Genomic DNA, 15,723 nt, shown 5'->3' with positions numbered 1-15,723 from the left:
GTCCGTTTTGAATCTAGTATACGTACGGATATGTTGTTAGCACCTTAATTTTTAAAAGTATAGAAACAGAATTGATTCTACCGATAATACTTCCAACTCAGTTAAAAGTCAACCTTTAACTTTACATGTTTTGATATCATTTATAAATATAATTATTAAATTAAATTAGTCAAAGCAAGTGTATTTTGTTGAATTGTACTTTCGCTATGGGTTTCTTTGTATGCTAGTTCAATTTATTGCTATTAAAATGTTAGCACATATATTTATGAATATACTTCATTTGGATTTTAATAGCTGCTACAATTTCTAAAATAACTATTGTTCATTAATTGATTTTATTTGGTATATATTTTTCCAGTTATAATGTAAAGCATAGTCATGTGAAATCTTATATGATTCGTCTTAATGCATATTTTCATAATTTTAACTTTTTAGAATTTTTTATCATACAAAATTAAAGATGTTAAAGATTAAAATCGTACATTGGATAACATGAAAAACAGAAGTGTACGTAGCAACTATTAAAAATCAGAGAAAATATAAAGGGTCGGCCCTAAGATTTTAGAGGCCCTAGCGAGAGATATATTATGAGCCCTAATTATATAAAAAAAGTATTATTATACATTTTTTGGTGAGCCCTGGGCATAGGCTCAGCTTGCCCTTGCCCTGGTACGGCCTTGGAAGTATATGATAGATGTTAAATATATTCTTTTGAACCTGAAAAATGCAGCATACATCTATCTAGTCTAGCTAGTGCATTAAAGGAGTGAAGACACTAATATTAAAAGATCAATATTTGATTCCATAAATTCATAAATACACCGCATAGTAAATTAATACGTCAATTCTAAACATAAAAAACAACAACAAATAAGAAAAATAAACAAAGGTTAACAATTATTTTCTTCTAATTCATAGAGATTAGAATATGTAGCACTTTTATGAAGGATTTTTATTTAATTTAAACATAAAACTTTATTTGTTTCATAGGGGAACGGAAAATTTAATAGTAATGAAGTGGCCGTAGACTTCTAGTATGGTGGTGGAGACTTGTAAGAATATGAGGGCGAGTAGTTTTCATACTTGTAAGGTGGTGGAGATTTGTAGGAGTATGTGGGTGACTCATAATAGTAAGGTGATGGAGACTTGTATTCGTAGTTTGGTTGAGATTTATAGTATGGTGGTGAATAGTATGGAGATGGAGATTTGTAATTGTAAATTGGAGACTTGTATAATGGATATTTGTAGTTGTATGAAGGTGAGTAATACGGAGATGGCGATTTGTAGTCATAAGAGGGGGACTTATAGACTGGCGATTTGTAGTAGTATGGGGGAGAGTAGTATGGTGATGGTGATTTGTAATCGTAAGATGGAGACTTGTATGACGGGGATTTGTAGTTGTATGGGGGTGAGTAGTATGGAGATGGAGATTTGTAATCGTAGGACGGTGAATTATAAACTGGAGATTTGTAGTCTTTTGGGGGCGAGTAATATGGAGATGGAGATTTGTAGTCTTTTGGGGGCGAGTAATATGGAGATGGAGATTTGTAATCATATGACGGAGACTTATAGACCGGAGGAGAGTAGTATGGTGATGGAGATTTGTAGTATGGAGATGGAGATTTGTAATCATAAGACGGTGAATTATAAACTGGAGATTTGTAGTCTTTTGGGGGCGAGTAATATGGAGATGGAGATTTGTAATCATATGACGGAGACTTATGGACCGGAGGAGAGTAGTATGGTGATGGAGATTTGTAGTCGTAAGATGGAGATTTGTAATCGTATGACGGTGAATTATAAACTGGAGATTTGTAGTCTTTTGGAGGCGAGTAATATGGAGATGGAGATTTGTAGTCTTTTGGGGGTGAGTAATATGGAGATGGAGATTTGTAATCATATGACGGAGACTTATAGACCGGAGGAGAGTAGTATGGTGATGGAGATTTGTAGTCGTAAGATGGAGACTTATATGACGTAGATTTGTAGTTGTACGGAGGGGAATAGTATGGAGCTGGGGATTTATAATCGTAAGATGGGGACTTGTATACTGGAGATTTGTAGTATTTGGGGGGCGAGTAATATGGAGATGGAGATTTATAGTCGTATGAAGGAGACTTATAGTATGATGGAGATTTATAATAATATGGAGATGGAGATTTATAGTCGTATGATGGAGATTTGTAATAGTATGGAGGAGATTTGTAATCGTATGATGGAGCTTTGTAATAATACGGAGGAGATTTATAATCGTATGATGGAGCTTTGTAATAATACGGAGGAGATTTATAATCGTATGATGGAGCTTTGTAATAATACGGAGGAGATTTATAATCGTATGATGGAGCTTTGTAATAATACGGAGGAGATTTATAATCGTATGATGGAGCTTTATAATAATACGGAGGAGATTTATAATCGTATGACGGAGCTTTATAATAGTATGAAGGAGATTTATAATCGTAAGATGAAGACTTATAATAATACGAGGGCGAGTATGAAGCTGGAGACTTATAGTATGGCGAGTAGTTGTAATCGTACGAGTCTGCAGCTACAGTAGTGAGTAATGGACCGAGTGCAAAAGCACAAAGAAGAACTGGCCAAAAAATGTTGGCCATTGTGTTGCGCCTTTGAACTTCTATTGTTGGCTACTTTCTTTGCTTCTTGGATGTTATTATTTAGGTTGTTTCTTAATTTTGCTTTGAACTTCGAATATCCATGCTATTTATATAGCTAACATTTCATCTTGTTGAACTAATTTTTCTATTTTTTTAATTTATTGTTGAAAATGTCAACCTTTCTAAACATCATACCTTATCACATTACCAACCACTTAGAATAGTACTTAGAAAAATTTCTCAAGTGGATCAAAAATATTAACCAAGACTTGATCAAATAAAAATCAAATTAAATAATATTTTTTGTCCATTTCTTTCAGCATTTTAACTCATTTTTTGTTCTCTACTTCTCTTAATATGATCTGAGAACGATTAAAAAATTGGGTTCATACCAAAATATATGAATTAGTCCATAATTTTGCATCATGATTATGACTTTAATTTAATCAAAACTTATCAATCATCCATCCTGTACTCACAATTTGGCCTGCTTAAAAAAAGTTTAATTGGTGGATTGAATTGGTGTTGTTGAGCTCAAGTCGTGAATGATCCCTATTAGTATGATATTGTTTGTTTTAGAACGAGCATGTACGGTTTTGTTTTTGGGCTCCTTTTTAAAATGTTTCATGCTAATTTGGTGTTTGATCATTTATATGTTTGTCAACTCTTTTTTACTTTTCATGTGTGAGTTGAATTTTGAAAGTACACTCAATAGCTATATAGTACATGTTCCGCTTTTCTAAATACACCCTCTTGTTCAACCCATTAGTCTCATTTAATTTTTCATACTTCTTGAGGCAACATTTTAACTCTTAATATTTCTAATTGTTTTTAATTAAAAATTACAAAAAGTTAATATCAATAATTATTATATTGAAAATGATAAGTGAATTGTGACAAAAAAATTAAAACAATGGATTGAATAGAAGGGAGTATAATTTTCCTATCTATCTTGTTTTGTACTCTTTTCAATTTATAAGAAAAACATAATGAATGAGTTTGATTTGTTTCATTAACTTTTATATAGTTTTAACAGATAAAGAGTCAATTATATCAAGAATTAAATAGCATTTAAAATAAAAGCTTTAAAAGAAAGCAAAATTTATTAGAAATAATTACAAGTATAATTCATTCGTTCAATTATCTCTAATATGCTTTAACTCAAAATAATTCATTCTATTGAATGCGTAATTTTCTCATGTGTTTTTTTCCTGAAAAATTGAAAATGTATTTTAAAAATTGAACACAATTTCGGATTATATTGAAAAAGTTATTTCAATAATATGAATAGTTCAAATCAATCGAATTTAGTGATTATTTTGAATAAACGGGTCACAATTGAAATTGTTGGGGAAAAAATTTACAAGAAATAAGTATAGTTGAGTAATAAACGTAAAACTACTATATTGCTTTAAAATACTGTAATGATTAATAGGTCAACATAATTCCACTAGCTCTTATATTTCTAGCAACTAATTTAATGGGTCAACATGTCCCACTAACTCTCATATTTTCATTAACTAACTAAAATAACTTACTTTTTTTTAAAGAAAATAACTTACTCTTAATTAAATAATAATAACTATTTTAATTTTAAATCAAACATCAATCATATATTACTTTTAACAAATATTCATAGTTAGAAATGTTACTAACTTTCAAAACCAAACCAAGTTATTACGTAGTAATATATTTTAAGAACAGGTAAAAGTTTGAGTGTATGACCGTACAATCTATAAAATTCAGTACATATATTTTTGACAATGTTGAAATCATCAACCACTATTTATTAGCTCTAAATTTCGGATGATTATTTAATATTTTCCTCATTAAAAGTTTGTTTACATAAAAATATTAATATAAGGTGATAGAAAACTTAAACATGTGTTAAAATATATTTTGGTATGATTTTATTAGATTCATTTCGATATATTAAATTTAAATATATAATTTTTATAATTTTTAATAAATATTTTTAAATATAAAGGCTTACAACACGCTTTAAAGACAACGTATAAGTAAAAAATGGATAAGCTTTTATTTATATCCATAAAAAGTTATATTAATATATGTATTCTATTTATATATCTTGTGAAAGTGGGTTTTCTAAATTATCAGTTGGGCAAAAGACTGTCTAAAATAAAGAATTGCTTCACAGTTCACACATTCTTTAATATTTCCCAAGATTTGTTCAAGAAAAAGTAAATTGTTAAAAAAAGGATTTATAGAATTGGTCTTTTATTTTGTATTCTTGATTAGTTAAACTGACATCATGATCATGAATTTGCAAATATTTTGGAATAAAGAGTGCTCATAGTGGGATTGTCTAAGGCTGTTAATAAGCTGTCTTAATTACACAAAACATTTTTTTATTTATAGTTAAGCAATCTTCAATATGGAACAAGTAGCTTGATACTTCCAAGTTATGCCATATCAAATTTACTATTCCATCTATTCCTATTTTTTAATTTATTTACCTTTTTACCCGATTTTTAAAGCGAATTTTGAGCATTAATATCTGTAAATATACATCATCAAAAATATAAAAAATTTTACATTAAAATGAATCTAACAAATCTCACATAAAATATAGTTTATCTTCAATGTATGTATAACTCAAAAACATTGTTTAAATTTTCTCTCCTAAAATGAAAATTTCTAAAGTGGACAAACAAAAAGTAACGGGTAAATTGTTAGGGTTATTACGAGAACCTAGCTTTTTTATTATTTTTGTTACTTCCTTCAAAATACTATATTTTTTTCTAATTTTAATTCATTAATAAAAGAGTCATACAATATTTACATTAGTATTTTGATATGATGCAGTTTTCAAAGAGAATTGAATTTGATACAAATTAATAGGAGTATTTTGTAAATGCAAGATATCAATATTCCTTAACATCGCAAAGATCTTCATTGATGACTCAACTTTTACTACAAAATTTAAATCAATACTCTAAACTATAAGTAGAAACACAAGAAGTATTTTGTAAGTTGCTCATGGAAGAATCCAGTAGGACACTGTCTAGTATCTGCAGTGAGCCAGTGAGCACCAAAGCACAAATCAGCTAGAAGTATGTCGAAACACAACATTAAAAGCGAAGTAGGATTAAGCACTAGAAGTAGAAAAAATTTACATGAGTTCGACTACTTTTTAAGACGCTCAAGTTCTATTACATTCATCACATTGAACGCATATAAATATTGCCACGGGGACAGAAATTACACAAAGCTTAACGGTGTTGTTGTGGATACTGATATTGAAACCGAGAATCATCTGTGTCTGATGAAACGACATAACCTCTCAAAGAAAATGGAGCACATGCTCATGCTGAAGATGATATCTTCTTGCATCCACTCAGGAGCAACATTAGCAAACGTTCCCAAGGAGGTAACATGGCACAACAACTCTTCACCCCAGGAAACCTTGTTCAGCCATGTCAAATTAAATGAATATCCTGCAAATAAAGCAATAATAAAAATTTTATCATAATGTAAGCCCTTATGAAGGAAACAACAAAGGTTATTGAACTAGTTAGTCAAGAGAAAAGAGTCCCGCAACAAGGGTGTGTATGCCTGTAAAATTACCACTGGACTGATGAACTGCGTGTATACCCCTTCCCTCCGGCTGATTAAATATGGAGACTTTCATGCCAGTTAGGCACTCAACAAAGTTTTGAAACAGGCATTTGCAAGAACCTGTTACAATAACAGTACACAGATCAAGATGCAAACAAGTGAATTTACAAATCACAAGTGTGAGAAATTCTCAACTCGAATGGTAGAGTAACTCCATAGACGGCACGCACCTTCATTATCGATGCTACTTTGACAGCACTCTGGCTACATGTTCACACTTGGAAAACTTAGTTCAGAAAATTAAATAAGTCCTTCCTTAAAAATAGGACCAAACAATTACCTGTGAATATGCAAGAGGAGCTTCTTTTTGCTGATTTGATTTTGTTCCCTTCGTAATTGGCAACTCTTGAGGACTCACTGGTGCAGGGCTAAAGGAAGAATTAGTCTCCATCGCAAGTCTGGCACGTTTCCTAGTCATTCTCATGGATGATTCATTGGATTGACCGGACGACGAGGAGAAATTATGTTGCGTTTTGTTAATATTTTGCTCAAGAAGCCCATCAGTTCTATTGCAAGAATGTGGTCTTTCTTGCTGCAAATGGCGTAACTCCTCAACCTCGGCAGATAACTTTTGATCTGCATATATTTGAGGAACAGAGAGATGTAAGTCATAAGTCATTAGGCAACAAAGCACCATCCAGCACTCAGTCCCACCATCAAAAGAGGCAAGTCAAGGTGTCTACTGCCTTACATGAAAACAATCAAAACTTGAATTTTTCACAGTAATCATATAGAGCATATATTCAAACTTAAGAAAGGCATCCAATTTAGAGAAAGTGGATTAAACATCCAAAACAAACACAACTCAGTACACACAATGACATCAGCCTGCTTCATACAACTCCAGATAAATAGTCAGCATCCAAAACCATACTCATCCAAACAAATTAGAAATTGCTTATTTACTTCAGTATGTTCTAATATTTGTTATAATAATTGATCAAAAACAAAGCTTCTGGCCTTCAACTATTAGTTTATGTCTTGCAGCAACAATTCATGACACAAGTTACTTATGTCAACAAATTTAGAATATAAATCAACCATGACAATACTTACTCTTCTGTTTTTCTTCCATCAAACGCTGCTGAAAATCATCATATTGTTCGTCTTTAGCATTTCTGCAACCGAACAAAACAACACTTATGTTGAGGCTAATCAAATTCTGCTAAGTTAAAACTGGTAAAATAAATACCTCAATGAGTCAACATCTTTCCGTAGTTCATCAATGTTATCAGACAGCCTCTTATTTTCATCCATCAAATGCTTTATTAGATTCTCTGCAGCTACGATAACAATCAGGGTCAAAATACTGCGGAGAAATAGGCCCCTTCATCCAAGAAATGCAATGCAACAAAATTAGATTTTAGGTAAATAAAGCACCATTCACAAGAAACAATATAAGCCTATCCAACCCAACTTATTTCAAACAATATCCATAACTCTAGTTAGGATTGGCCATCACTTTCTCACTCACTTTTACACTATATAGTCCAGATCAGCTCAGACAGAAGAACAGGACTCATGTAAACTTCACAAGGACAAACATCAAGCAAAAAGACCAATACTTTCATATATAAACAGCATTCTGTAATACAAACACTAGAATTAAATTTAACAGAAATGAAAAAAAATTAATTGTACTATAACATAATTTGAACTAGTGCCATCTTTTCAGTCCAGCCAAAAAAAAACTGAATTTTGGCGAATTCAAATAGTGAATCCAGTGACACTAATTTTCTGAACTATAACATAAAACAAATTGGAGTAAATTGGGGAAATATAATTATAACAGTTTAAATAAATACCAGACATAAACTCTACGAATTTGAGTTCTTGTTCAACGTTAGCTTGATCTAACTCGTGATCTTTTGCATCCTAATTCCACCAAAAACGAACAATTTGTCAATTACCACAAATGTTGAAAGCAATAATGACGTGAATTTTGCATAAAACAAACCCTAAAAATTGAGGGAGAAGAACAAACACCTTGAGTTTGGAGTACTTTTTGTAAAGTTTAATGTATAACGTTTCCATCTGCATCAAAAAAAGCAAAATAATTTCTTTATTGATAGTAGACAACTAACAGAGAAATTGAAAATTAGAGATTTTGATTTAAACATAAACCCTAATCGCAGAAAAAGGGGGAAATTGAATATGTGAACTGTGAAGTAGATTTGGAAAAAAATTAGTACAAGAAAAATTAAGGAGTTTTGGATTGGAAACCTGGGCGTCGATAATCGGAGCTCCGGTGAGAAATTCAGTGGAAATTTTTCTGATTGAAAAGAGTTTAAGAATTTTTCGACGCGGGAAAGTCGATACTTGAGATGTTTAAATTTAGGAGATACTCGCATGAAGATAGAAATTACTTTTCCGTTTCGTTAGTATTCCTTTTTAATTTTTTTTTAGTGGATTATTCCATTTTAATTAATCCGTTAGGAATTGTTATATTTTTATTTGTTATCATTTACTTTCTTTTTAAACTCTCATCCATAATTATTATTATTTTTTTTTTTTTTATTTCAATCACAAATTTATTTTACTTTTCTACCTAATACTTCATGTTTTTACAATTACTTTGAGAACACCTTTACGGCTATACTATACTTGTAGCTAACCAACCCTGTAGAATCAAGAGTGTAAAAATATATGAACAATATCAACATGACTATATGCTTCAACCACCTTCTTTATCTAACTCATGTTTCATGTAATCAAGATAATACATGTTTTTTTTTCAAAACAATATTTAAATTATATGTCAATATTATTATTTTAGTCAGACACACACGTGGAGTATATAAATTACTCCGTATATTGCTATGAAATTATTCATTTTATTGGGAGTTTGAATATTAATTTATAGTTAAAAAATAACATAAAAATATAAGTAAATGAAAGAAATATGCAAATGAAATAAAAAATAAAATAAGTTTATGAATTAAATTTTTTTTTTTAAAAAAAAAAAAAGCAAACCATTGTTGAAACAGATGAGGCTAAAATAAATAATACACATTTAAATAAAATTCAACAAGTTTTGTATAAAACCGCTTTACTCTGGGACGAATCCATATAATGTATCTATTTTTCTAATTGATCATTTTAAAATTAGAAAAATTTACCCAGAATAATTCAACTTATTCAAAATTTCCTACTGTACCCGTTTTACCGTTAACAGAGTAAACAAGGTCATCACGGGGTTTATTTCCCAAGAAACTTAAGACGCACTTCCAAAACATGAGAAAAAAGGTCACCAGATCTCTATCGTAGCTAACTCAAATAATTCTCAAACCAAACATCTAACTAAAACACAAAGTAAACATACAGATCACCTTAAGTTCAATGTAACCAACACAACCAAGTCTAATCAAAAACCTAACAAAACTACAAAATTCCCACAATGCTGAGCTCAATATAACATCCTTGGAACCTCTAATCACTTCCACTAATCCATTATTCCCAACCGGTTTCGATCTGTAACAAACAAAAATTTAAAAACAACAGAGAGTCAAATTAAACTGCATGAGAAGTAACAATCCAAAACAACAAACACATTAATTTCCAAACAAAGGCTTAAAAACAACATCAGTTTCCTAGAACTATGAGCGCACAGGGAGTCTAGTTTAAGAGGTGCCCATAGCTTTATGACTATGTCACTCTCGGGTGAAGCTGGTCAAAGTCTAAATGACAACTCGCTTCAAAAACAGAGAGCAGGGAACAATGTTCCTCAACTCCGTGAATGACCAGCATTCACAACAATATTTGTCTCAACAATTTCCAATTTCAAAAGAGATTTAGTAAAAAAATTATTTTCAAGAATGTAGTCTAACCAAACCCTTTAAGGGACTACTACTACTCACCAAAAAGAACGCTTCAAGAAGCTAAGTCTGGTACTCCGCGATCACTAGAAGGGCTCCTCGATGATGTCGTCTCCTAAAGCATAACAAATATAGCATTTAATTTCTCAAATGTTACACCTACAGTGATTCCAACTATCGATTAACCATGAATAATCTCATTTTTTGTTTCATTTTACCGAGAATGTTGTTAAATCACCTACTACCAATTAGCTATTTTTAATTTTCTTTTTTTTACCTTTTTACTAAAATTACTGATTAACATTTACTTCAACCACTAACACCTTTTCACTTCTTATTCCTTACATTCATTCACTCCTGCTGCCAAATCTACCATTGAAGAGAACATCCGTTTAAACTTGTTCTCGATTGTTCATTCCCTCCTATTTGTTTTCACACCAAAGCTACTGGTTTATGGCATCAGCTACTGGTCTTGGTAATGTTTTCAGCTACTAATTTTTGAAATCAGTATATTTCAGCTTTTTAAAGCTACTGATTTTGAAATCATGTATTGATTTCAAAAGTTTCAATAATCGAGCATTTTAAGGACTGTTTTCAACTATTTATTTCTGAAATAAATCAGCTACTGTTTTCACAATTCAGTTACTGATTTGGGCTGTTTATTTCTAAAATCAGCTATTGAACTACTACTTGCTGAAGAAGAAAGGGAATAAGTGATGCTTTTCATGTCAGAAAAAAGAAATGAGATAGAAGAGGATTTAAGGAAAAAAGAAAAAAATTAAAAGATAAACCATGAACTTATTGCTGCAACAATAGAGATAAGGAGTATTTAAGGAGGAAGCAGATAGAAAAGGATAACAGTCAAAAATGACCTGTTGCAACCGGTCAAGAAAAACCAAACAATTCCACGGGTTGAATGAAATAATAGATGGGATTATTCATGGTTAATCGATAGTCGAGATTATTTTAGAAAAATCGCGAATAAGTTGGATTATTCAGAATAAATTTTCCTTAAAATAAGTGATTGTTTAAAGTTATAAGTGATCAATTTAAGACTATAAAAAATAATTATTTTAAGACAGTAAGTATACATTGAGTTAGTCCAATAGAAAAAATCTCACCGTAATACCGTCTTATTTAAGAATTTGAGAATAAAATTAAATTTAATTTTACAAGAATGAAGGAGCCTCACTACTATTTCAGTTTTAAATTAGGTGTAGGTGAACATTCAAAAAATTTATGGGTCACACTAGCTAATTTTCATCGGATCCATCTAAGATTTGAGCCAATAACATGTCAACGGTCAAATGTTGGTGGGATTCACTTGGACAGTAGAAAACTGACATACAAGCAAAACGCTGCGTTTAGAATTGCACAAAAAAGAGTCCTAAAACCCTCTTTCGATTTAACCGCTTACACCTCGAACCTCTCCTCAACTCCCATGGCTGCTGAAAACGACCCGAAACTTGCACCCACTGATGGCAAAAAGAGAAAAAGGCGCTACTTACCACACAATGTAAACCCCTTTATTCTTTTCATTTTAATTTTTGATTTATTTTTTTAATTTCTTTTCATTCACTGATTGATTTTTGTGGGTTTTTTTAATACCAGAAAGCAGTGAAAAAGAAGGGGCCAAGCCCACTAAGACCAGGTGTTCAAGGTTTCTTTATAACCTGTGATGGTGGAAGAGAAACTCAAGCTTCCCATGAAGCTATCAATGTTATTGACTCTGTATGTTTTCCTCTTAATTTATTGATTTAGAAATGCAATTGAATTAATCAAAATCTCATCTTTTAATACCCTAATTGCTCATTTTTATTTTTAACATATGAGAGTTATTTTGGGCTCAATTGGTTCAAATTTTTTGTTTTTATATTCGTTTAATGTGTTTCATTTGATGGTTAATTTTGAATCATTTGAAATTCAGTCTAGATTTTTGGTTTGAAAGGGTTTGCATTTGATTGTTTACCTTTTTATTTTTTCCCCAACATAATTATTTTCACAAATATAACTCCAAGGACTATAAAAATGTTTCTTAGTTTGCATGAATGCTCCATGATATAATATCTTGGGTTTTTATGCTTGTAGTTCATACTAGGACTAAGGAGACTGATTGACAGAGGGAAAACTGTTAAATAGAGCTTATCAAACTACCATATTCATCATATATATGCTTATATAATCTGATATAGCTTCAAGAACCGTGTTTCTTACGTATGCATTAAAGATCAAGGATATATTGTCTTGGGTATTTCTGCAAGTACAATCTATACGAACTGAAGTCACTGATTGAAAAAGGGAAAACTAATGTAGGAACCTTGTCAACTTCCACCATTATCACCATATAATTATTTACCAGGTAACAAAACTTGAACAAATATGATAATATTTTCACAAAGCAGATGTATCATATGGTCCGGAATCATACAGCGCAAACATGCATATACTGTAAATTATTTGTGTGTGTTGAACTTTGGTGTGACTTGAGTGCACCATGAGGGAAGCTTGATGCTTTCATGTGCGATCATGTCTGATGGTGTATGGGTCCTCTTGTGTATGTGTAGTTGATGAAGTAGTCCAATGCAAAAGAGTATACTCTGCTGCTGCTGTTTGCTGCTGAAGATCAGTAGGTCACTGTGGTACTTGCTCGACCAAGATCAGTCTTCGCTCAACCAGCTTCTGTTTGGCTTGACCAGGTCGAGCAATGATCAGAGGCAGCCACTGTTTCGTTCTCCGGCTTCTGTTTGCTGGGCCATTTTGTTATGGGCTTTTGCCATATCATTAGCAACTGACTTTTAGTATAAATAGAAGTCTCTACTCACATTATATTATCATTAAACCCTAAGCCAAATACAAACTCTCTTCTTTCTCTTCTCTTCTTCTCTAAGTGTAATATCTCCATTGTGTGAGTTCTTGAATAATTCCATTGTTATTCTCTATAATACAATCAATCTAACCACCACCGAGGATGTAGCACACATTGGGTGACCTCGTACATCTTTGTGTCTTTGTTTATTGCTTTATTCTTATTGTTTTTCATCCTAGTTCATAGAAGTTTATGCAATGAGTGCGCTGTCTTTGTTGTAGGGATAAAGACTGAATCTTTATGCCCTAGAGTGCTTATTATTTCAGCGTGATTTTGTATGTTTCATTTTCTTGCTCATAATGCTTCAATGTTGCTCATTTATGCAATGAATGCACTGTATTAAACTGAAATAATGGTTTTATGTTTTGTCAATTTCTCTGTGAAGACTTCTATCATGTTATGTTGTCATACTTGTTGTCTTTGTTTCCGTCTGTGTATTCTTAAAGAGTACTGTCTTTGTTTTTTCTAGTTCTTCGATGAGCTGATTCATGGGAAGGATTCAAGTGCTAAGACAGGAGCAGCACCTGAAAAACCCTTGAACAAGAAAATAAAATTTACATACTCAGATTCTTCTGATGATGAAGAAGATGATAATGATGATGAAAGTGAAGAGGAGAACCAGTCGGAAAGGCCTACTGGAAATGATGCAAATGTTGAAAATAAAATAGAAGTTCCGGATCCTGCAGAAAAGGCTGATTCGACAGGTGAGGTTGTATCTGGACAAGCTGATGCTGATGCTGAGGGCCTCGGTAAACCGGTTGATGGGAAAAGCCAGGAGACAGATGAACCGCCTGAAAAGAAACAATGTTGTGATACCAATAAGATAGAAAGCACCAATGATTGTGCAGAGAAATCTATTGATCAATTGCTTGAAGCTGAACTCCAGGAATTAGGAGATAAAAGCAAGGTGAGTCAATACGACAAATAGAAAAATAATTCCCTTAAAATCCCCCATTTTGCTTCCGGGAAGGAAGAGAAAAATAAATGAATGTATAGTATGCTGTAAACTATTATCATTGTTTTATATGTGTTCCTATTCGACGTGAGTTTGAAATCTATATTTTTTTGTTGAATCAGCGACGTTTCTTCAAGACTGATACTGGATGTAATGGTGTTATTTTTATTCAAATGCGGAGAAGGGAAGGAGACCCTGGCCCTGTATCCATTGTACAGAAGCTCATGGAATCTGCTTCAAAAACAAAGAAGCATATGTCCAGGTTAAGTCACTCCCCTTTAGCATAATTATTTGATGCATCACAAACAAGTATAATATTTGCTGAACATTTTCAAAATGTTTCATTTCCGTAGGTTTCTTTTGAGAGTGTTACCGGTAGAACTCTCATGTTATGCTTCTGAAGAGGAAATCTCAAGAGCCATGAAGCCATTAGTTGAACAGTACTTCCCCGCAAACTCTGAAGCACCAGTAAAGGTATTTGTGCTAATAAGCTTCACACATTGTGCACAGGCTGTGTTATTTATCATTATAGCACCATCATGTTCATATGATTCGTTAAATTTCTTGCAAAATGAAGTTTGGGCTTTTGGCCAATTTGAGTGAATTGCGAATTCAAAAAGCAAATTAGCCGGCATATTGAGGGTGTTTGGCAAACGGCTGATGGCTTGTTACAGTGGCTGATTTTGAACCCACTGCTATGAGCAGCTTGTTAAAAAGTAACTTATTCATAACAATAAGATAGTTTCAACCAACTAATTTACCAAACATTAGCATTAGCGGGTTTGACCACCCAAGCTCTAATTGTATCAAAATAAGCTAGTTACACTACAAACAATGCATACTTTGGCACTTGAGCTTTTTGGCCCAACGTTCTGGTAAATTCTGATGGAAACAGAAGCTATATATTAGTGCAGGAATTATTGACATTCAATAGACAGTATGAACTTTAAGTTGGGAATCTAAAGATACCTCTTTGCATCTGTTCCTGATATAAAGTTTACAATCCAGTCCGATTTTAATTCCATCGACTTTATTGATAAGATTTTTATGGATCAAAAGACTGATTTGTTTTGAATCCTTCTCTGCAGTTCGCTGTTCAATACGATGCTCGCGCCAATTCTGGCATCGAGAGGATGAAGATTATAGATGCTGTTGCAAAATCTGTTCCTGGACCACACAAAGTAGATCTCAAAAATCCCGAGAAGACTATAATAGTCCAAATCGTCAAGGTAGTCGATCTTGTTCTATCCTAAGTTAACTTCCGATTGATTCTTTTGAATGAATCTTATCATCGAACTTGCTTTTTTCGCTTTTTATCCAGACTGTATGCTTGATTGGTGTTGTCGAGAAGTACAAGGAGTTGGGCAAGTTTAATTTGAGGCAACTCACATCATCTAAGCCATAGTTGAGAAGATAATAATATGAACAACATTGGGTACAACAAAAGGAATAGGAACATCAACAACATGGTCCCTCATTAGCATCTTGATGAATTTTTATAAAAATTGTAGACTAGTAGCTGATATCATCTTATTTATTCTCTTTTTGTCTCAGTTTATTCTGTTTGTTTAGTAGACATTACAGTAGTTAGTGTGTATGTACTGTTCTTGATTCAAATGAACAAATGAGTATCAACTTTATTCTGTTCTTTTGATACATGAGGCATTTTAAGTCATCCCATATTGAGATTAGTGTCGTGGAATCTAGTATTTGGCATATTACTTCAAACCAAAATTCCTTGCTTACAAGTTACAACTCAATATTCCTTTGAAATTCTGGTGATTGCTACATTACGTAACGTAATGAAGTGAGAGCTTTTTAAATAGAATA

General features: G+C 32.2%; 3 protein-coding genes across 12 annotated transcripts; 1 reads left to right on the top strand and 2 right to left on the bottom strand.

The window, feature by feature from the left end:
• Positions 1-779: 779 nt before the first annotated feature.
• On the bottom strand, positions 780-2,691 carry LOC130796788 (extensin-2-like). The gene has a single exon (XM_057659184.1). It carries the CDS (start codon positions 2,616-2,618, stop codon positions 1,032-1,034), a length of 1,587 nt encoding a protein of 528 aa, XP_057515167.1. The 5' UTR covers positions 2,619-2,691; the 3' UTR covers positions 780-1,031.
• Positions 2,692-5,713: 3,022 nt separating this feature from the next.
• LOC130796851 (uncharacterized) lies at positions 5,714-10,878 on the bottom strand. Of its 10 annotated transcripts, none has more exons than XM_057659255.1 (11): positions 10,350-10,877; positions 10,115-10,187; positions 9,587-9,728; positions 8,244-8,291; positions 8,063-8,132; positions 7,450-7,540; positions 7,314-7,375; positions 6,538-6,833; positions 6,428-6,461; positions 6,207-6,317; positions 5,714-6,076 (listed from the first exon to the last, which is right to left on the bottom strand). In XM_057659255.1, the coding sequence occupies exons 4-11, from the start codon at positions 8,289-8,291 to the stop codon at positions 5,892-5,894; spliced, it is 897 nt and encodes a 298-aa protein (XP_057515238.1). In that variant the 5' UTR covers positions 9,587-9,728; positions 10,115-10,187; positions 10,350-10,877; the 3' UTR covers positions 5,714-5,891. The 10 variants fall into 10 exon arrangements, with proteins under 10 accessions (XP_057515238.1, XP_057515241.1, XP_057515242.1 ...); XM_057659258.1 differs by having other exon boundaries at positions 8,481-9,728; positions 10,418-10,877; XM_057659259.1 differs by having other exon boundaries at positions 10,418-10,877.
• A 538-nt stretch (positions 10,879-11,416) lies between these two features.
• On the top strand, positions 11,417-15,700 carry LOC130796697 (uncharacterized). Its single transcript, XM_057659063.1, has 7 exons — positions 11,417-11,588; positions 11,684-11,803; positions 13,408-13,845; positions 14,016-14,155; positions 14,247-14,367; positions 14,982-15,122; positions 15,215-15,700. The coding sequence occupies exons 1-7, from the start codon at positions 11,514-11,516 to the stop codon at positions 15,296-15,298; spliced, it is 1,119 nt and encodes a 372-aa protein (XP_057515046.1). The 5' UTR covers positions 11,417-11,513; the 3' UTR covers positions 15,299-15,700.
• The last annotated feature ends 23 nt before the right edge of the window (positions 15,701-15,723 follow it).

Source organism: Amaranthus tricolor, chromosome 12 (assembly GCF_026212465.1).
Source record: "Amaranthus tricolor cultivar Red isolate AtriRed21 chromosome 12, ASM2621246v1, whole genome shotgun sequence".
In the NCBI taxonomy this organism is placed as follows: Eukaryota; Viridiplantae; Streptophyta; class Magnoliopsida; order Caryophyllales; family Amaranthaceae; genus Amaranthus; species Amaranthus tricolor.
This window is presented reverse-complemented; position numbering and strand designations above follow the sequence as displayed.